The 21,052-nt window shown below is 44.1% G+C and overlaps 2 protein-coding genes across 4 annotated transcripts; both read left to right on the top strand.

Moving 5' to 3' along the window:
- Positions 1-1,178: 1,178 nt before the first annotated feature.
- LOC118782767 (protein O-GlcNAcase-like) lies at positions 1,179-16,585 on the top strand. 3 transcript variants are annotated; one of them, XM_036536323.1, is made up of 16 exons: positions 1,179-1,646; positions 1,979-2,030; positions 2,293-2,390; positions 2,540-2,670; positions 3,165-3,336; positions 3,831-3,929; positions 4,478-4,762; positions 5,337-5,492; positions 6,365-6,672; positions 8,458-8,632; positions 10,593-10,678; positions 12,065-12,157; positions 12,836-12,924; positions 13,385-13,577; positions 13,690-13,864; positions 15,309-16,585. In XM_036536323.1, the coding sequence occupies exons 1-16, from the start codon at positions 1,541-1,543 to the stop codon at positions 15,443-15,445; spliced, it is 2,355 nt and encodes a 784-aa protein (XP_036392216.1). In that variant the 5' UTR covers positions 1,179-1,540; the 3' UTR covers positions 15,446-16,585. The 3 variants fall into 3 exon arrangements, with proteins under 3 accessions (XP_036392216.1, XP_036392209.1, XP_036392224.1); XM_036536316.1 differs by having other exon boundaries at positions 5,334-5,492; XM_036536331.1 differs by lacking the exon at positions 12,065-12,157 and having other exon boundaries at positions 5,334-5,492.
- Positions 16,586-17,379: 794 nt separating this feature from the next.
- Positions 17,380-20,849, top strand: LOC118789335 (nucleoplasmin-like protein NO29). Its single transcript, XM_036545713.1, has 6 exons — positions 17,380-17,517; positions 17,768-17,853; positions 18,711-18,830; positions 18,953-19,046; positions 19,961-20,075; positions 20,441-20,849. The coding sequence occupies exons 1-5, from the start codon at positions 17,445-17,447 to the stop codon at positions 20,068-20,070; spliced, it is 483 nt and encodes a 160-aa protein (XP_036401606.1). The 5' UTR covers positions 17,380-17,444; the 3' UTR covers positions 20,071-20,075; positions 20,441-20,849.
- Positions 20,850-21,052: the final 203 nt, after the last annotated feature.

Here is a 21,052-nt window from a genome sequence, read left to right as displayed (position 1 = left end):
CATTCCAAAACAGTATGCAAGTGTGTCTTAACAAGTGTTGAGAGAAAAAATGGGAAAATAACTTGAACTGCAAATAAATGGAAGCTTTCCTGCACATGCTGGGAAGAAAGGGGAAATTGCAACAGAAAATGTATTGCAAAACCTAAATAAAAAATCTGAAAACAATCATTTGTTTCTTCTTGTCATATGTCCACTTCATTTTTGCCATGGTTCATGTTTCGTTATGGTGTATGGCTAACTTTTTGAAGGTGCAAAGATCCACTGGGCACCGCAAGGTACAAAACCCGGGTCACTTAAGTCAACGTTTGTTTAACTGGGTTGTTGTAACCGATTTAATTTAACAGGTTATCAGCCAAACAGTTAGATTGCAATGCAACTGATGAGCGCATTTTTCCTTTAGAAGAAATGTTTTTCTACTGCAACTAGGCAGGTAGGGTTGTGTGCTTCACCCTAGACTGAACAGCCCCCTTTAGGTAAGGACAATATCTGTTTTACCAATAGGTTTTTATTTTGCTTGTTTGAAGATGAAGTTGCTTCTAGTAAGTGCTATGCTAATGTTACATGCAATTCTCCATACATTAAGATGAGCAGTAGCGCTATTGCTTTGTGTAAATACTTAAGGCTATACAGTATATTCCTTTAAAGACTGCAGCAACGTGGTTTTATATAATTATCATTATTCAAAATGTCAGGTTTCACATTACAAAAATAAAGGCCGTTTGTTTCCGAGGTATTCGTTTTTGCTCCGAAGCATAAATATGAAAACGGCTACGGCTTCAACGTGACATGTTGACTTTGTATCTTACAGTCGTAGGGTGGAATATGTTTGATGTAGGTGCATAATAAAAATACTTTCATATAGTGGAGAGGTTAGTATGCTATCAACATATTTATGACATGCTATGGTAAATCTTATCTTTCCATCAGTTTCATCTTTTTAAATCGGTGCGCCTTTAAGCTCGCCCTCCCCGTACGTGCCCACGCGTATAATCGTAGCACACCACATGTACGCGAACGCGGTCATAACACTAAACTAGAACATGAAAACTGATATTACGTTTACTACTCTCGTAACACAATGTTTTTTTAAGAGTTGCCTCATCATCCGTTATTGAAATTAGAAGTTTATAACAAAACGGGCCAGTCCGTTCATCACTGGCTGTCTGGTTTTATCTGGTTTTCTGCGTCTGCGCAGTTGATGTAAACAGGAAGAGCCATAAGGAAGTTAAATGAAAGATGGTACTTTGAGATATAACGTGGGTGTGTGGAGGTGATACCTCGTCAGTAGGTCGGTGCATATCCTCGCAGACATCGGGATTGTTGCATGCTAACTAGTCTGGATGTTTAGATAACCTCTCGTCTCGGGCCGTGTTATTCATTACACTGTAGCATAGGCTAGATTGTCCTAACGTTGGGTCATGCCCAGGTGTTTAGCGAGATAAGGGAACTTAATTTTATTTTTTATACAAACCTACGACGTTAAGCTAGAGGACAGTTCCTAGGCTTGCAGCGTGCTGACTAGTATCCGATTGTTAAGACGATGGACTCCAAGAAGGGCGAGCAGAAACCCCCCTCGGGCCCAGAGGCGGCCGGCAGCAGCGGAACGACCACCGGCCGTAAGACGTTCATCAGCGGCGTGGTCGAGGGTGAGCAAGCCGCTCCAAATTTATTTTCGTGTAATGTGCATGCAGACAGTTACAGTTTTAAATAACACTAATCTAGTAAACTACATGTCTGTGTCTATGTAGAAGTTAGCGAGGTAAGCCACTACTTTTGTAGCGCTAGTAGTGTGTGTGTGTGTGTGTGTGTGTGTGCACCAGTGTACAGGCAAACAGTTTTTTTAACCGCAGCAATAAACTAGCAATGGGAGCAAGAACCCAGCCACGTCAGCAGCTGTAGCAGTACTGTGTGTGAGAGAGAGAGAGAGAGAGAGGGTATGTGTGTGAGGGATTATTGGTAATGACTTTGTTTGATGCAGGTTTCTATGGGCGACCTTGGACCATGGAGCAAAGGAAGGAGCTTTTCCGGAAGTAAGGAAATGCTTCTTGTATGTTGTGTCACAGGACTGACGGTTGTTGCCATATGCTGTCACTTAGTGTTTAATAAAGTGAACTGGTATTAGTATGGAATCACAATAAACTTAAAAATAGATTTCCAATGAGGTAAACAGTAGTTGCATGTATTGTGTTCATTTCAGCAGTTCTAATAGAAAATAATGAAGATGCCAACATAATTGTGTATCAACTGCTCTCAAATTTAAATGAAGTTGTTTACAAAAAAGTATTTCCTTAGGCAACAGAAGTGGGGATTGAATACCTATTTGTACGCTCCAAAAGATGACTACAAACACAGAATGTTTTGGAGGGAGATGTACTCCCCTGAAGAAGCAGGTGAGAAGTGATAGTAGTAGTGATGTCACAATCATAATTCCAGGACTGTCTTCCATTTACAAAGCTGAACATTGGTCATACTACACAATGACCTTAATAACTGACAGTGGCTGATTGATATTTTTCCCCACTCTTTTCATGCAATTCAGAGCAACTCATGGCCCTCATTACTGCGGCCAAGGAGCATGACGTAGATTTCATTTACGCCCTCTCCCCTGGGCTGGACATCACCTTCTCCAACCCGAGAGAGGTCGCCACTCTGAAGAGGAAGCTGGATCAGGTGTGAACAATGTTAAATGGCCGTGAGCAAAACCGTGGTTGTGAATGCATGTGTGAGCAATGTCTGCATGCCATTAATACAGTTACAGGGGCTGGTGGGGGGAAGGTCAACGACAGTGTGGGCTATTGTGCAGGGCCTCTTTGAAGAGCAGTGTTCTCTCACCCAAACACCTTTTGCAGGTGAAATGGAGGTTGAATAAGTGTGTGTGTGTGTGTGTGTGTATATATATATATATATATATATATACGCACACACACTCGCAGAGAGCAAGAGTGAAAGAGTTCTGTTTTGCACTTGTATGTTTTCACCCCAGGTAGTGATCCAGGGCTTAATCTAATTTTGAACCATACCTTCTTAGACCATATTGTAGTATAGCTATCTTTTTTCCCTTTTCTGTCTGAGAAAATGCATTGTGATGTAATAAATTTTTTCTTTCTTTTCCCTTACTGAGAAAAAACATTGTGATGTAATAATCGTTTCACTCTCCCTCTCAGGTCTCTCGCTTTGGGTGCAGGTCCTTCGCTCTGTTGTTTGACGACATCGACGCCGACATGTGCCCTGCGGACAGGAAGGTGTTCAGCTCCTCTGCCGACGCCCAGGTCTCCCTCACCAACGAAATCTTCCAGCACCTGGGGGAGCCGGAGACGTTTATGATATGCCCCACAGGTAATAAATAAGATGAGTTTTTAACATCATGTCCAAACCCAGTTATATGGGTGTCACTCGCTGTTTGTGACTGATACTCTGAAGATAATACAGTGAATGAGAAAATCCATGAACACCGTTCTGTACTGTATCCATGCTAAGTCTTACCTCAAAAATTAGGTGTTTATTTCTGACACAAATATAAGAAATATTTATTATGAAGTCATAATTTGGGTATGAAAAATATTATAGTAACACACAGTTGATTCATATTTTTCTGTATATAATGTGTATTTGCATATATTTATGTAAAATGTAATAACAGAAGGAATTGATGATGCGCTTAGATCTCTGAAGATCTCCTGTACCTGTCACTGTGGATAGTGAATTGAGCACAAAACCTGCAAATGGCAGCATGTGTTCTTTGCTCCTTTAAGAAAGCGTTTGCTGATCATGGTTGAATCACATTTAAAAAAAACACTTTATGTTGCTTTCTCGTGTCTTTCGAATGTTAGACTACTGCGGAAGGTTTTGTTCTCCCAGCGTCTCAGAGTCTCCTTACTTGCGGACAGTAGGAGAAAAACTCCACCCGCGGATTGACGTGCTTTGGACAGGTAAAGTCACCTCAAAGCAGAAGACTGACAGGCACTAAAGATGTAGCGTACTGTAGATTTATCCCAGACTGCAACTATGTTGTAGACGGCATGCAGCTTTTGGAACAAAATGGCTGAACACCTGCAGCATGGTGCAATAGCCGTAACCAGCATAGAGTGTTGGGTATCACTGCAGGGTGTGTGCTCCTCTCTTACATTAACATTACATTGTTATCTTTTAGCAGACGCTCGTATCCAGAGTGACTTATATGTAGGTTGCAATTTTACCCATTTATGCAGCTGGATATTTACTGAGGCAGTTGTGGGTGACATTGCGTTACAGTACAATCATTTAGCAGATGCTCCTTTCCAGAGCAATTTACATGGGTTACAATTTTTACATTATCCATTTATGCAGCTGGATAATTACTGAGGCAATTCTGGGTTAAGTACCTTGCCCAGGGTACAACAGAAGGGAATCGATCCAACAACCTTTTGGTTATGAGCCCTGCTCTTTACCACTACACCACACTGTAGCCCACTTCCTTGTGTTCTGTGTTCTCTTTAAGGTCCCAAGGTTGTGTCGAACAACATTCCCGTAGAGTCCATTGAAGAGGTCTCTAGGGTGCTGAAGAGAGCCCCTGTCATCTGGGACAACATCCATGCCAATGACTACGACCAGAAGAGGCTCTTCCTGGGCCCGTACAAGGGGCGGTCAACGGACCTCATCCCCAAGCTCAAGGGCGTTCTGACCAACCCCAACTGTGAATTCGAGCCCAATTTCGTGGCCATCCACACCCTGGCCACCTGGTGCAAATCACATGTGAATGGTGTGAGGAAAGATATTGTCATGGGTAAGTGAGAATATTTTGTTCTGTGTGTGCGTGTGTAGTCGTCCATACATTTTCTCCTTTCCTGGTAGAAGCTCTTGCGAAGATTGCTGAATAATTGTGGGGAATCTTAACACATTGTCTAATGGAATGCAGAAGAAGGAAATGATAACCAAGTATATGATGTGTGTAACTGCAAATGTTTTACACTATTTTACAGTGAGCAAAATAATCTAGAGCATTTTGATGATTGTGGGATGACGACTGCCTCTTTCAAACTGTGGACTCCATTTCCTCATTTTTGGAAGTCTTTATGAAGCCAGCGTGTTGCTAAATCAAATTGTCACTCTCTGACCTAAACTTTGAAAGGATCACATGCAAGACGTTTTGTACTTGTACTTATCTACTTAGATGACAATGTACAATCACGTAGACTGCAGACCCTTGCCCCTTTGCCTCAACCTCGACATCTAGTGGTGAAACACTGCTACTGCATCCCATTGATGAGGACAGACAGGGCCAAATGCAGTACCCTCACAGTTTAGTGGTAAAAATGAAGCCTCTCCCTCTATGACTCCTGCTGCTGCTTCTCCAGCAGAGGGCGACAACAGTGGCATGTCAACTCAGGGAAAGGGGGAGGAGGACAACAGTGATGAGGAGCAGGAGATGGACGAGCTGTACAGCCCACGGCAGGCCCTGAAGCTCGCCCTGGCAGAGTGGCTGGAGGAATTCGGGGCACCGCACCAGTACGCCAGTAAGAGAACGCCGCGGTGTCGCCTGCAGCGACAGGGTTGCCGTGTCTCCCACAGCCTTCATTTGTATAGAATGAATTTAATTTAATTTTAGTGGGATAAAAGCCACCGTGCTGCCCTGCCTTAGAAGAGAAGAGAACATGTGACTTACTGTGAGGGTTGAGACCATTCTGAGCCTCTCTGGGCTGAATCAGAGTGTTTTGAAAACTGAACACTCTGGGAGAGAGTCAGCACAGATCTGTAATGCTTGGTGCGCTTGGTGATGGCAACCAAACCCTTGGCTCTCATAACACAACAAGGGGTTGCTTTTTAAGTGGAGCGGTTACTTAGATGACAATTAATGGCTGTGTACCACCTGGAATTTGATCCCATAATCCTTTACCCGAGTCCAGGACTCAAACAACAAGTCAGTCGATATACACATCATTTATCTGAAACACCAGCTCTGCAGCCATTGAGACCAGATTCATGAGTGAAATTTTAGATACCACATGGCAGGGTGGCGATGTGGCTGCTATACCCTTGAGCGAGGTGTTAAATCCAAATTGCTTCAGTGAACATCAGGCTGTATGAATGGATGAAATGCATAACTTGTGAGTCATTGTGGTTTAGGTGTTACACTTGTAACCAAAACGTTGCACGTAACACGTAAAAACAAAACAAAAAAAAAGTCGCTCTGGATAAGAGCATCTGCTAAATGCTGATAATGTAATGTAATGTGCTGAAAATTTCCAACATTATGAGTAGATATTATATTGTATAAGTGGATAATGTGTCAAATGTAAAGGGTGTAAGTTGCATTGTATGCGGGCATCTGCTGAGCTAATACATACCGCTCACTGGGAGGCTGGTGTGACTGTTCCTGCATCCGTAGCTCCGGAGGAGCCCATGGATACAGACAGAGAGGGAGCAGCCGAGCCCCGGGCCCCCGAGGCCCCGCAGGACGTGGTCACGCCCATGCAGACGGACGAGCAGGCAGGCTGGGAGCCGTACGCGCCGGGCCCCCAGGACCGGCCCCTGTACACGGCCGAGGCGCTCACACTGGACGACCTGACGCTCATGGCCGACCTGTTCTACCTGCCCTACGAGCACGGGCCCAGGGCCGTCCGCATGCTCCAGGAGCTGCACTGGGTCAGAACCAACGCCGGCGTGCTGAGCCACAGGGGGAAGGAGACGGAAAAGGTGAGAGATGCCGCGTAGCGCTGGGATGTCACGGGACGCAGACGGGTGTCTGTTAGTGCTGCTGATGCTCAGTGCTAGTTTGTTAGAGTAACAGCTCTGAAATTAGTAGCTTGTGTGAGTGCTGTGTAAATCCTGCATGGTAGCAGGTAGCAGAGCGGTTTAAATGGTGACGTCACTCCCTGAGATGTGGTTAGCCAATCGTTGTTGCTGATGGAACTAGGGGCAGATTGCCTTCAGCTGCTAACAATGTTGGCCACTAGAATTTAGCTGGCAATGTGAGCAGGGGTTCGGATCTCACTTGCAGAGGTGCCAGCTGCTTTCATGTTCGTTACATTAGCATGCATGGAATATGATAGCTGGGAGCTAGTTAGCGTACTGCTTGCTTGCTTCAGCCAAAGGCAGGGCTCCAGACTACGACCATTTAGTCGCATTTTGTGACAATTTTTGGAGACCGTGTGACTAAATTTTATAACTAGGCGCAACAGTGCTTGCAGTCTATAGCTATTATTAAGATTCTCATAGTTTTCACTGCCGCATTTGCTATATTTTTAATGTTAAATCGCTGTTTCCTCAAAGCTGGAATTAGCTAGAATTTTTCCAATCTTGTGTTCTAGTCGCACCTGTTTTAGCATACGCGCTAAAAAGCTAATCACACCGGTGTGATCGTACACATGAAAGGGTTAAAAAACAAAATGAGGAGAGGGAGGAGGAGGCTGGTGGAGAGGGAGAGCCAACAAAAGGTCCCGACTCAGACAACGACTGATGATGAGAGTGCAGGTGCAGGGAGAGTGCAGGTGCAGGCACAGAGAGAACGACTGAGCCAGTGAAGAAGAAAAAGTACTACTTTCAACCACAATGGCTAACGCAGTACCCGTGATTATGGTACGAGGGAGGCTTAATGTTCAGATTAAAATATTTTGCAAATATCAAGTCTCGAGTCACTGTCAGTCTTTACATCAATGCAAAACTAGGGTATGCAAATTAAGACAGCTATTCATCAAGATGCAAGGTCATTGATTAACACCGTGCTCTACCAAAAAAAAAGGATGCGACCAAATCATGCGCTGGTGCAACCAACTGAGAAAGTGCTACCAGTGGAAGAGTTAGTCTGGAGCTCTGGCCAACAGGAAGCTAATGTTATGTTTCTTGTTCATTTGTTTGGAGGGCATTGAAAAGTTGTATGTGGATTGGTTACCTTGTTCCATTTTGCTATTGTTTTGGTCATTTATCATTTATCAAATGACTTTGGGGTCAGTTTTATTCACATTTACGATCTAGATGCGAAAATTTCTTTGAGGTTTTCATGCGAGTTCCTCATTTCATAAAGGCACGCTCTGTCCCTGTCATTTTCTTTAGTTATTTTATTTCACAGTTCTTCTAGTTCTTCTCTGTGTGTGTAATTTTTTAAACGAAAACAGTGCATGGATACTGGCATGGAGAATCTGAGAGGATCGAAGATGTACAAAACAAACAAAATGGAGGATATGCACTTCTGTTCGCCACCGTTAGGTGGCGCCTTTAAACACTAAAACTGAAGTCATTCTTCTTGACAGTGTGAGGGAGATTGCGTCTTTATAGCCATTCAAGGCACAAAAGCTATTATCAGCAGTTGATAGGCTGTTAATATTCCTGAGTTAGGGATGTGCACCTACATTATATGGCCTAGCTGGCTTAGCTGAAAGGCTAAAAATGGAAGTGGAGTAGTCTGCAGGTCAAGCAGAGCATTGTACGCTGTAGGTTTGCTCAGCTGTGCTGTTTCCCAGCTGCTGTGGTTGTCTCTCACAGGCTGCAGAATGGCGGTCCCGGATGGAGGAGTTTGTGGAGATGTACGAAGCCGTCAACAAGATGTTCACCAGAGTGTGTAACTCGGCCAACAGGAGCATCGTGTACGACCTGTACCCCTACATCCTGGAGATAAAGAGCATCACGTCGGTGGCCAAGCAGTTTGTTGAGTGGTTGGGTAAGGATCTGCTCAGATTAAGGGGAAGAAAGAGTGTTTTTGCTTGTTTGGTTTGCCTCTGAAATGTATGTTTTGTAATTAACCTTCGTTCATGACTTTCTGCATCATAAGTTTTTAGATGAACTCCTCCCTACGGCCGCAGTGAATTAAAGTATCTCGCCTAAGGTTGCAACATGCTGTCATCAAACAGGGAAAGTTTATTCTCGGGTCAGTTTAGACAGATTCTCTTAAGAACATCCTCTGCCTCGTCATTAATTGGTGAACCCATGACTTTGGTTTATGTCACGTGTATTGGACACAGCTGGATACTATTCGCAGAAATGGTGTGCTGCCCTGCTTTCACTGACTGGGAATAATTGCAGTGGTGGAGCCTATTAATACTGTTGGGAAGTGGTCCATTGCCAGGGGATGCTGCTTTGTGTGTGGCTACACCGTTTCTATAGGAACATGCCAATACAGACACCAGCTGTGGAAAGCTATAGATTCTGTAAGGTTATCTTGCTAAAAAGGAAAGTATATCTTTCTCGTGGGCCGCATACTGTAGGAGAGGGTGAGGCTTCCTGTCATGTGATTACATGTATTTAGAGTTCCAGTGTTTCTGCTGGTTCTGAAAATGAGCGTTTACGACACTCTGCTGCTCAGAATTCCTCAGCGAATTCGTTTTTCTATTCCTGTACCAGAGAAACATGGAGGGGGGGGGGGGGGGCTGGGTGTGTCATCTACAGTCCTGTGCTGTTTGAGACCAGAATACATTTCTCATCACAGCTTCCTAGCCACTGATTTACACCAGGTGATCCACAGGTTGTCATGCCTGATGGATCATCTGAATATTTGTTAGTGAGCTGCTAAGTCAGTCACAATAAGGCTTTGTACAGTTCAGCAGGAGAACTCAGTGTTGGAGGGAAGATTAGAGGACTGAAATCATCAGAATGCTTGTAGGAGTTGATAGAGAATGTCAGAACAGTTGAGTATTGTGATGTCATTTTCATAGTGATGCACCCATTGCAATGTCATCCTCTTACTGTGATGTGTGCTGTTACTCAGTTGAGCATTGTGATGTAATTTGTGTAGTGATACACATATTGTGACATCATCATTTTACTGTGATGATGCATTTGTCACATTTGTCTGTGGAATGCATTCCATAGCATATGAGTTGTGGGTGACTTTTTTCTCCTTACAGTAAAGTATCATATTGCCTCTTTTACTGTGACAGCGTAATGCCATGTCATATCATGAGAATGCACAGTCCTCCAGCACTGTTTCCAATGTTGCCATGGTCACCAGAAAACCCTTGTTTGTGGTTTCTGGGTGTCCAACCAGGAAAAGCCAACTCTGATCTACGTAGCAGGAAGTAATCAATAACTGGCAGTTGAAATCCCCCAAAGAAAAACTAATAAAGATTTTTTAAAACTGTTTAGCTTTTCAGGTTTTTGCGTGGCATGAGGAACTGGCTGTCATGGTGCTCTTAGCTATGATATATGAATGGGACCTGTCTTGACAAGACAAGGAATTTGAATTTTTTAATTGACTTGCACAACATGGTCCCAACTGAATAAGGAAGTAAGATTTATTAAAGTCATTACAATGCATTTGCCTGAGCAAATATTGCTAACCTTTGAATCATTTACAGTCTGGTTGCTTGGTAGATTTTTAGTCATTTTAAGATGCTAGTTCGGAAGTGCTATCTTTGATTTCCATAACATTAATTTGTTCTATAGCTTAGGAAACTTATCTGTATTTACAACTGCATAAGGTATTTGAAGATTGATAGTGTATTTTTGTTACACCCTCTCCAATTCCCAACCTTCTTTCATTTTAATGAAGACCCCCCAACCACCACCACCACTACCACCACCCACACACTTCAACCCTCCTTCTATCCTCACTTGCACCCATATCCTCCACCCCCCCCCCCCCCCCCCCCTTAACATTTTTCATTTGAATCTGATCTCCACAGGCTCTCATACTGAGTCCTCAGCACAGTTCTTAAGTGGAGACCAAGAACCTTTTTCCTTTAAAGGCGGTCTAACGGGGGAGTTCCAGGTATCGGAGCCGTTCAATTCACAAGTGATTCGCTGACCTTACATAAATGAGTAAATAAAAGCTAACACTGATGACGTTTAACTGAAGAATTAGGGCTGATCTGTTATAAGGTGTGCTGATTCTTATCCTTGTGTTATTACTGTACTTTTTTGGGGAGGGTGGTAGGGGATGGAAGGGTTGTAATCTACTTGGGAAACCTAAGAGCCATTTGTTCTTGTGAAAGATGAATTGTCCATTCTGCTTGCTTTGAGAAGGCATCTGAGGGCATGTAAGGTTGATAGGTAGACACCTCCCCCCCTCCCAATCCCTCAGGGTTCTGCAATAGCATTATGGCTGATCCAATTAGACTGATTCGGCTGCTCCCAGTGACTCCTCAAAGGAGATGCTGGGCTTTTTTATGCTGCTGTAACTTTGTAAAAGTGCAAGGGTTTACATATTCATCGTATCTCATTTCTCAGCCGAAAGCCAAATCGCCCCACACTACACCCCCCCCCCCCCCACCCCACCCCCTCTCCTCCTGTGTGAGCTTTTATGTGCTTGGGTGAGCTCACCTGCGGAAGGTTCCAGGATCAAAGCCCCGATTCATTAAGCACGGCATGCAAACGAACACACGTTTCCCCCCAATGCGTGTGCCAGCGTGTGTGTGTGTGTGTGTTTGCATGCGCTGGCACGAGGAGCCTTTGATCTCCTCTCAGATTGAAGTGAGGGCGTTTGCGCCTCTCTCCCGTTTTGCTCCTGGACCTTTTCTTGCTGGAGTCCCTGCTTCAGTGCTTCTCACCGGTGCAGTGGAACAGTGATCTCTTGTCACAAAGTAGAGCCTTCTCAGACCAAGCCCTCTCAGCTCGCAGGTGCATCCATGATTATCCAAATGTCCCTCTTGATTTCGAATCATTTGCTCCTGTCTGCTCTGTTTAATATACTGTGATTTGTATGATTTGAAACATACAAATACTAGCTTGATGCCAGATTAAATGGGGAAAAAAAAACTGTGAGACTTTTTCCAGTTACCTTAAAAAAAGTCATAGCACCCATTGGAGGTTATAATGACTAAAGTCATTCAGTGGTACATCTGTTGTTCTCCTGCGTGAGGCAGAATGGAGTTTTAACAGAAGCAACATCTTTGGAAGTGAACCACTGCAGCTGTGGAAAAACAGAATGATTAATATCTCCCGTGGACATTTCCAAATGACTCCAGGTGTTCATATCAGGCAGGAGAAAAAAAATATATGATTGGCTTCTTCTTGTTTTTATTCCAGCGCGAGTTAGATTTATGCAGGAAAACTGTCGATATAAAATCTGAAGATGGCGCCAGATGCGAGCGTGCTCCAGTAGGAGCTGGAGACACGCCCCTCAGATCGTGTGGCTGTGTTTCTTGTTTGTCCGCAGAGGATGTTGCCCAACGACGCGGCACACGACCTGTTCCGCCAGCCGCCATCTTGCCAGACCTACTCCGTGAGGCCGTACTTTACCAAAGACGAGGTTGGTGGGGGGTTGGGGGTGGATGTGGGAGGTGGGGGTGGGAGTGGGGTGTGGAGGGAGGGGGGGGGCGGGGGGCTCCATTGTCTTTGGCAGAGTGATTTTTCATTCTCTCAGTGATAGAATACCTCTCACAAGATTGCCTCGTCCTCATTACTTACAATAATGTGAAGGTTTGCAGGGAGCGTTGTGACACTAACAACATCAGCAGAGGGAGAGGACCGAAGGAAAGAGAATGTAGTTAGTTAACTGTAAACCGGATCACATGCACAGAAAGTGTGATCTCATCACTCAAACTAAGGGTGCACATGTGTGTATGCGCACGTGTATACACAGTCTCTCCTAACATGGGCATGGTGATTTGGAGAAGCAGATGGGATTTTAAAAAAACTCTCAGCACATGCAGTCACTTCTTAAGAAGTGAATGTCTCATAAATTTGGCAAAGGGCATTTTTTTCCCCAAGCCAAGAGGTACTGGTTCCCCACTCTGCCAGGACAGTTCTGAAAGAGGCCCGCAGATCCAAGGCTTTGCTGAGTCAGCATCTCCGCCCACCTGCACCCCCCTCCTCAGAGCCAGGGGCCAGGGGCCCATCCCCCACCCCATGCAGCTCTCAGAAAAGGCTCTGTCTGAACGCTTTCTCCAAACTCGTGCCTGTCACTCATTTTCGGCTTTATTTTCAGCCCGCGGTGAGGGAGATATGCAGGGAAACGCACAGCGAGGGAGGGGCTAGCCGTGCCTGCCCGCCACATCCACAGACCATGGAAGACAGGTGAGGGTGGATTGCAAACTCCAGAGTCTGACTCCTCTATGCTGTCATTTTATTTACTTTTTACATCTATCTGCTGGTCTGATAATGAGGCCATGTGTCTGAACTGTGAATCCAATTATATTCTGCTGTGCTAGCTTGGCATTATTGTCAGATATGATAAAACACATTGATCACACAGTGCAAGCGTGTAGTCACTTTTGCTTCACCCTTAAACCCTTAACCATGGCTGTGTGTGTGTATACGCACTTTATCTTCCACCCACTATGCCTGCTATGCACTGATCCACGATCAGTGAGTCCCAATCATTTTGTCCATGGGCCCAATCTAAAAACTGATATAGGGAAAGCAATGAGTCCCCATGCCTCTGATGTCCTCTGTAGTGAGCTACCTTGAAAGTGAGCAGTGCTGAGATAAAAACACGCCGTAAGTCCCACAGTGATGGCGCTGTGTCTTCCTCCAGGTTAATGGGTGTGCCCCTCGGCTTTGGCCCAGACTATGGCTTCGTCTTGGAGGATGAGAATGGTGTGTGTGGCTATGCCCTGGGCATGATCCATGCTGAAGCCTTCCTGACAAAGGATGAGAAGAGCCAGGCTCGAAGCGCATCGGAAAAAACACCCAAACCCAGCTCTGGAAAAGAGGTGTCGGGAGCCCAGGTCAGGATTCCCCACTGAATCTGGCAACCTGGGGACTCTTGCAGCTGCTAGAGTTGCTGTTTAATCACTTTCATTCTTCTCCTTTTCTGTTCTCTCACGTGGCATGCTGCAGGGGGCGATGCCGAGTGACTGCGTTAAGGGGGAGGAGGGGGAGGGCAGGAACCTTCCCAAAACGTTCCTCGGACGTTTCCCATCCCTGATCAAAGCGCAGATCCACCCCAAGGTCGTGGACACCGCCGCGCCCAGGAGCATGATGGGATGCCTGCTCACGTCCCTCAAAGACGGTGGTAGGTAGCGGCAGGGAGACGGCACTTTACGGTGGTAACACCGAACTGGAGGCCGCTGCCAGAGGGGGCCCCCCACTCCCCGAAAACAGCCCCCAGACCTCAGATCTCTTGGGTTTGTCGCAGAGGGCCAGATAGCCGCGGTTGGTGAGGGAGTGTAATTGTATGCGCCACCACTGAGTGCGTAAAAGGAACGGCTGGAGCTATTGAACCTTGGAAAGGCAGGCGCCGTCTCTGATCTGTGTGGGTGGTCTGGCCCTCACAGGGACCGCTCACCACACAGATGTGGTCTGCAGGAAAAGAGAAATTTAAAAGGGTTTTTTTTTTATCGCAAGTAGTTGTAGTAGTAGCCTTAGTAGTAGTAGTCATTGCAGTAATGTAGTTGTAGTAGTAGAGAATGCCACTATTTGAATTCCTCATGATCTGAGGTGCAGTTTATGGGGTAACTTTAAAACCTGGGAACAGTAACAAAAGATTTCATTACATTATTGTCATTTAGCAGATGCTCTTATCTTAGCAACTCACATAGGTTACAATTTTATCCATTTATACAGCTGGATATTTACTGAGGCAATTCTGGAGTAAGTACCTTGCCCAAGGGTACTGCAGCAGTTCCCCAGCAGGGAATACAACCAGCAACCTTTCGGCTACGAGCCCTGCTCCTTACCACTGCACCAGATATGAATTAGAAATTAAGAGATTTAAAAAAAAAGATTAGAATTTAGACTATTAAATTAGACTTTAAACAGAGAGAACACCTAGAAACACAATGCATTTTGGTTTTGTTAGGCAAAGTAATTTCTTCTCCCTTCTCTTAAATAGTGGCAGTGTTTGTTTATCACTTTGGGGTTTTTTCAGGCTCGGTTGGGTGAGTTTCACATTCCAGCAGTTGACCGGGTTAATGTCACTTCACTTAAAGTTCCAGCCTGCCTTATCTCTTTGTTTTAGATCACTCACTGTGGGGTATGTTTAAAACAAGCCCTGTTAATGTCACATGTCTTTTATATTCCTTTATTAAGCTGGCCCTTTAAAGGAAACTAAATGTAAGTGTTTAAGTATGTTGCGATGAACCTTCAACCAGTCAGTAACGGAAACATGTCAGATCAATTCCCTGAGATTCTTAGTTGCTTGTGTAACACAACTCCTTTGTCCTCTGTCCAGAGACTATTAAACAAGAGACTGTTAGTTCTGTGTTCCATCAGGCCTCCGCACCTCTCTGAGTAGGAGGTCCCGGTTGAAAACGGGATGTTCCAGCGGTTCTGTGTGCACTGGTGTGCCAGCTCTATCTCAGGCCACACACCTTGTGAATAATCATGATGATAGATCAAATCAGAAGACATTTAGCTCCTGCGAAGGACAGAATTTTCAGTGATGAGGACAATCAGCTGAATATCTACTCAGTACATAGAGTATCTGTGTTCTGTGTCTCCCTCTGCTCTCCATATAGGCTCGCATGGTGCCTTCTGTGCGGTGAGGCAGACGGACACGAGGCTGCTGGACCTCTACAGTAAACTCGGTGGCTTTGAAGAGGTGAAACTGGAGGCAGCCCAAAAGGATGTGGTCATTTTGGGAAAAAGCCTGTGATGGCCTGTGTGAAGAGAAGAGATTAATGTTAAGTTTCACTGCAAAAAAAAAAAAAAAGGAAAGTGCTCAAATTACTGCAGGCTGAGTGGGGTTAGGGAGGAACCTGGGAAGGAAACACAAAATGGCTGCTTTCTTTTTCTTCTCATGCCATCCTCCACAGGCCACATTTCTAGGAAGAGGCTACATGTGGAGGGGCAAACACTGCTGTTTTGTGGGTTATGTGAATGCCATTCACCTGATTGCCCATGCCCAGGCCAACTTATATGCCAATCACAATAAATACATCTACAGCAAAATGCTACTGAATACACTAAGGATGTTTTTTAATGCATTAAACAGATTTAAGCCAATATGCAGGGAATTTAATAGTTAAGATGGGGAAAAATAATATCTATGAGGGCAAGAAAATTGTAAGTTATTCCAGCAATAAAAAATAGAATTGTTTGAAAGATATGTGATCAAAATAAAATTAAGTGAAGACAAATTGATTGGTGGAAATGCAGAGTTATTGTCTAAAGAGGCGTTTTATGAGACGACAATAAGTGATAGGACACTGCTCAGTCCTGATGCTGACACTCCACAGTTCATATAGAGACGAGATGGTAATATTCTTGCTGTGGGGGGTTATCCTGGAGGTTTCATGAGAGTTTTACATCCACAAAGTGTCATTTGTTTTGGTTTTCTTCCATAGACTGTGCACAGTTGATTTTTGGACTCACTGTTGAGTGAAACATGACGGGTTTTTGTCCTGCTTGGTTTGATAGTCTTTTTCCTCATGCCAGACCCATGTTCATGTTTGCTTCACTACACCGGTGTCCTTGTCTGATCTTTCCTGTCTAACTGTGATGGAAAGGTAGAAGAACCTGAATTGCTCATCAATAGCATGTCATAGCACTGATCCAAAGGATGTGATGACTGAGTATCTGAAATTAGTGTATGTTGTTTGCTTTTGATCAAGTGTGTCTTTTTGATTGTGTCTATGCAATAAAGTGTCTCTCCTCAGGTGAATGAAGGCAGCTTGACAGTAGACAATTTCAAGGAGCTTTCCATGTGAAGGGCACAGCTACCTCTAATGAGGTGTATTTTTAAATATCGATGCATTCTCTTGCATTATTTCAGTATGAATATGTATAATTTGTGTCGGATCTACAGTAAAGATGTTTAAATAAAAATGAGAAACTAGTGAAGTTTCTTGTGCTCTTTTTAACACTTCATTGGTGGGTATTGTTTCCTCACACTGCATGTACTTGTCGAAATCGTTTCCTTGAGTGAAGTAAACATCTGCACATTGACATTTTACAGGATCAGAAGCGATACTTGTGACACCTTTGGAGCCATTAGATTGACAAAATTTTAGCAGTAGAGTATCTGTTTGAAATTATGACATTTGCACAATCCACATCTTACATTTTATTAAACTGCTACTGCATGACATCACCGACATCAAAGAAGCCTAATCAATTTCGTCCAGTTGATCGGGATGATTCTTCCCAATATGTCCACCTCCACATATTTTAGGTAGAGCTGAATAAGGACAATCGTTTTAGTCTCCCACAGCCAACAAAAGATTAGAATAAGGACAGGTTTAACAACATATGCGTTAGGACGCAAACTACTGTAGGTAAAACGTTAAGAAGTATTCACATCTGATAACGCCAATACTGACTGTAAATGATAGGGACCAGGTGAAAATTCAGCACGTTAAGAGCGTGAACTCGCGAGTTAAAATACAACCTTGTGACCTCACGGTACCCGGAGTCAGTAAAGTCAGACGAGCGTTTGCCTTAGTGAAATCGCCGTTTCGATCCGTGACTGACAAAAATACGTTCAAGATATTACAGAGCTGTAAGTAAGGTAATTTGGGGACGCACCCCAGTGACTGACGAAATATTTTCTGCGACGCGGTTTACTTCATTATCGCCAGGGCAGGGGAAAACAGCTTCACGGAGTACCTAGCTAGCTACAATTCACTTTGCTGCATTCAAAATTAACTTTTGAAATGTCATTCTTGGAGGACGAATCATCAGAGAACGGGAGGACGGGTCGCACAAAAATGGAAAGCTTTTTCTTCAGTATGTTTTCGTATCGTAAATCAGTGTTTTGTAAGTTGATTCTAGTTAGCAAGCTGGCTAGCTACAGCACACGTGGGATACTCTCCAGCTAACTAGTCAAGCTAGGTCTAGCTGTGTTGCTCTTAAATTTTTTTGCCGTCAGTTGCTATAGCTATTTGAACCAGTTAAATCTCATATTATTTAATTGCCGTAATGTTATGTATCAGAAGCTGAACATTTTAAAAAGTATTGTGATCGATTTCTCTGGTAGGCTGTGAGCTGTCTTCCCAAGTCCCGTTCTACACGTTTCAAGGAGACGAAGAGGAGAGCCTCGAACAGTATCTTGATCTCCGGACTGTGAGTAATTTGTTTGCCGTTGATTCAGTAGTTTTTTTCGTGGAAAGATTAGCGATGATCCTGAACTTGTCAAGAGAACAAGTACTGTCGGTAACTTACGAAGCCAGGCGCCAGTACATGGTTAAGCATTTCCTCACAGGCAAAAACAGAACTCTTGCGCCTTTGGCTACAGAGAAAGTAACAGGACAACTCGTTTTTTTAACATGTCCCTTTGTCATAGTCCGGTAACATTGCTTTCAAATGTGCATGGCATTTGGACCAAAATACTTAACCCAAAACTGCCCCAGCTGTGCAAATGGATTCATTGTAAAATTTAAAGCATAGAAATTGCCCAGGCGTTTGCTGTGCAGATTATACATTTACATTTAGTTGGTGACCAGAGGGCGGCTTATTTATCCATGCTATCCATTTATGCAACCGGAGATGTACTGAGGCAGTTTTGGGTTAAGTACGTTGCCCAAGCAGTGCCCCAGCAGGGGATCGAACCAGCAACCTCTGGGCTGCAAGCCCAGCTCCTTCTCTCTATGCTACACCGCTGCACTGATGTTAACACACCACAAGCACTACAGATGACCATTGCAGAGTAGTTTATATGTTACATATAAGTGTATAGTTTCATATACTTTACGTAATTTGTCTTAACCCGGCCTCAGTCAATAAGAGAGTAATTCTGGAGTATTACGTGTTCTTTGCTCCAGGATACACAAGCAACTCTCTTCTGGGATTGAATTCACAACTTGTAGTCATAAGTGTCTTAAATGTGTATTCAGCATAGTTGCCCTTTGCCTAGTATTATGTATCGTTAAATAAGACAGAGATGTGTTTTTCTGACAGTTGTTTCATACACTCCTGTGTAGATCTGTCTGGGCAGCGGTGCAAAGGAAGAGAGCAACGTGGTGGAGGTGACCGCTCTGAATCACCGGGGGAAGAAAGTGTCCGTGCCGGTGGCAAACCTCCACATCTCCTGCCTGCCCATGGTAGTGGCGGAAACGCTTACGTTTGGGGGGGGGTTAAAGCCTTCGCTTAGCATGCTAAACCCTCCCAGACCACTGTGTTCCCCCTTACTTATGCCGTCTGTACGTATCTTTTTCCTCTCCAGGTGAGCATGGGCGAGTTCGAGGTGAAGACCCCCGTGACCTTCCGGCTCAAGTCTGGATCTGGACCCGTCTGCGTGAGCGGGCTTCACCTCATTGGTGAGGGGTGACAGCTCTCCTGGTGGTGGGGCAGACCAGTCACGTGGAACGGATAATTTAATTGTAATGCAGCAAACATTCTGAGAAAGGTTGATGGGTACCAGTTTGATGCTGTAGAATTTTTTACACTGTTGACCCCTGGATCCAACATTAGTTTGTAGTTTCAGGACTGACACAAACACATTTTCCTAACACTCTATGCCCCAGACAGCATAGAATCACACATGGCACGTGCCTATGGCAACCTTTGACCGGAATCTTACCAAGTAAGACTAACAGCTGTTTTACTTTGCAAGTAATCAGAGATCACATTACTGATGTAACTAGTAAGAGCTTGTGTATGAGCATGTGACCTCAGACCACCTCCACAACAGATTTCTGTGTACAGTGTCACACATGTGCCCAAAGGATGTTGTCCTCTCTCAAAGTGTGGACTTTGGTCATAGTTATTTTTTTTCTTTAATTACACAAAAATGAGACTATGCAACCATAAGTTAAATAGAGAGATTGACCTTTTACTTATCTATAGCAACTTACAGTTTTTTCTATTCACACAGCTGCATATTTACAGAGGCAACTGTGGGTTAAGCACCTTGCCCAAGGGTACAACAGCAGTGTCCCAGCAGGGAATCAAATCAGCAACCTTTCAGTTATGAGCCCTGCTCCTTACCACTGTGCAGCACTGTTGCTGCACTTTAATATATAAAAAACAAAACTACCGCAGACGTAGCTGAATGCAGTTTACCTTCGCTGACTCTGTACGTATGAGGTCATCCCCTCGGCTTTTGACACGCACATGAAAACAGGATTTGAATTATTAATTTGGCGGCGACTGAAATCCATTTGCGGCGCTGTTTTATGGGTACGGTAAATACAGGAGAATGGCAGCGAGACTCCTCTCTGATCTTCCTCAGCTTTTGAAGATGACGAGGACGACGATGAATCCGACGTGTCAGAGGATATGGAGGAGATTGATGATGACATCATCCCCATCAAACCAGCGAAGAAGAAGCAGCAGCTCTGACTGAAGTACGCTTCAAACTGTCTTTTTTCTTTGACAGTGGATATACTGCCCATATTCCCAAAACCACTTTAGTGCAGTTACATTACATTACTGTCATTTTGCAGACACTCTTGAGAGCGACTTGCATAGGTTACAATTTTATCCATTTATACAGCTGGATATTTACGGAGGAAATTCTGGGTTAAGTATCCTGCTCAAGGGTACAGCAGCAGTGCCCCAGTGGGGAATCGAACCAGCAACTTTTCATTTACGAGCCCTTTCTCCTTACCACTACGCTACACTGCCACAGTTAAAATAGAAACCACGTGTATAGATATTTATTTCAATTTACGCATTTTTGTTTGTATCAAACATATTTCTTCTCTTGCAGTTGAAGCTACAAGAAGCAGTGATGCCACAGATGGAATGGAGTGGGACCTGTTTCTCATGGGTTTTTTCAACAGCCGTTGTCAGGCACCTTCGATAAAGTTCTTTATGATTATAAAAAAACATTTTTGTACATTTAACAGTTTTTACAATGTGAAGTCAAGTTTTCATCATAAAGTTTTGGTACTGTTGGGGGGAAAAAACAACTCATGCTGTATGGCAGCAATATGACAGGGTCTCTGTGCCGTTGTTGCCGTACAGTTTCACAGTGTGTGTATGTACTTGTATTTTGCATGCCTCATTCTTCGACCAATGTCACAATGAAAAGGTCTTCGTCATTTTCAGGCAAGAGTACATCTTTTGTCACGCTCTTCTGTGTGCCCTCAATGGAAAGGGTACAGCACAGTTTTTTTTTTTTTGGGGGGGGGGGGGGGGTCACAGACTGAAGGTTTCCAATATGATTTTAATTTTGTATTTTTATATACAGTATGTGAATAAAAATGTTGCCATTTCCAAACCTTCACTTCTGTCTTATAGAAACGGTGTACAGGTACCCTTTGGAATTTGGTTGACACCACACACTTTGATCCCTTGGGTTGCGTGTCTGATGTTCGGT

The sequence above is a fragment of the Megalops cyprinoides genome, chromosome 1 (genome assembly GCF_013368585.1).
Source record: "Megalops cyprinoides isolate fMegCyp1 chromosome 1, fMegCyp1.pri, whole genome shotgun sequence".
NCBI lineage: Eukaryota > Metazoa > Chordata > Actinopteri > Elopiformes > Megalopidae > Megalops > Megalops cyprinoides.
This window is presented reverse-complemented; position numbering and strand designations above follow the sequence as displayed.

Excerpts from the sequence above, each read along its gene's own strand:
- LOC118782767 (XM_036536316.1), top strand. The coding sequence starts at position 1,541 with ATGGACTCCAAGAAGGGCGAGCAGAAACCCCCCTCGGGCCCAGAGGCG. Across the intron at positions 1,647-1,978 it reads CATCAGCGGCGTGGTCGAGG|GTTTCTATGGGCGACCTTGG; the intron begins GTGAGCAAGCCG and ends TGTTTGATGCAG. Across the intron at positions 13,865-15,308 it reads CACGTCCCTCAAAGACGGTG|GCTCGCATGGTGCCTTCTGT; the intron begins GTAGGTAGCGGC and ends CTCTCCATATAG.
- LOC118789335 (XM_036545713.1), top strand. The coding sequence starts at position 17,445 with ATGTCATTCTTGGAGGACGAATCATCAGAGAACGGGAGGACGGGTCGC. Across the intron at positions 17,518-17,767 it reads AATGGAAAGCTTTTTCTTCA|GCTGTGAGCTGTCTTCCCAA; the intron begins GTATGTTTTCGT and ends TTTCTCTGGTAG. Across the intron at positions 19,047-19,960 it reads GAGCGGGCTTCACCTCATTG|CTTTTGAAGATGACGAGGAC; the intron begins GTGAGGGGTGAC and ends GATCTTCCTCAG.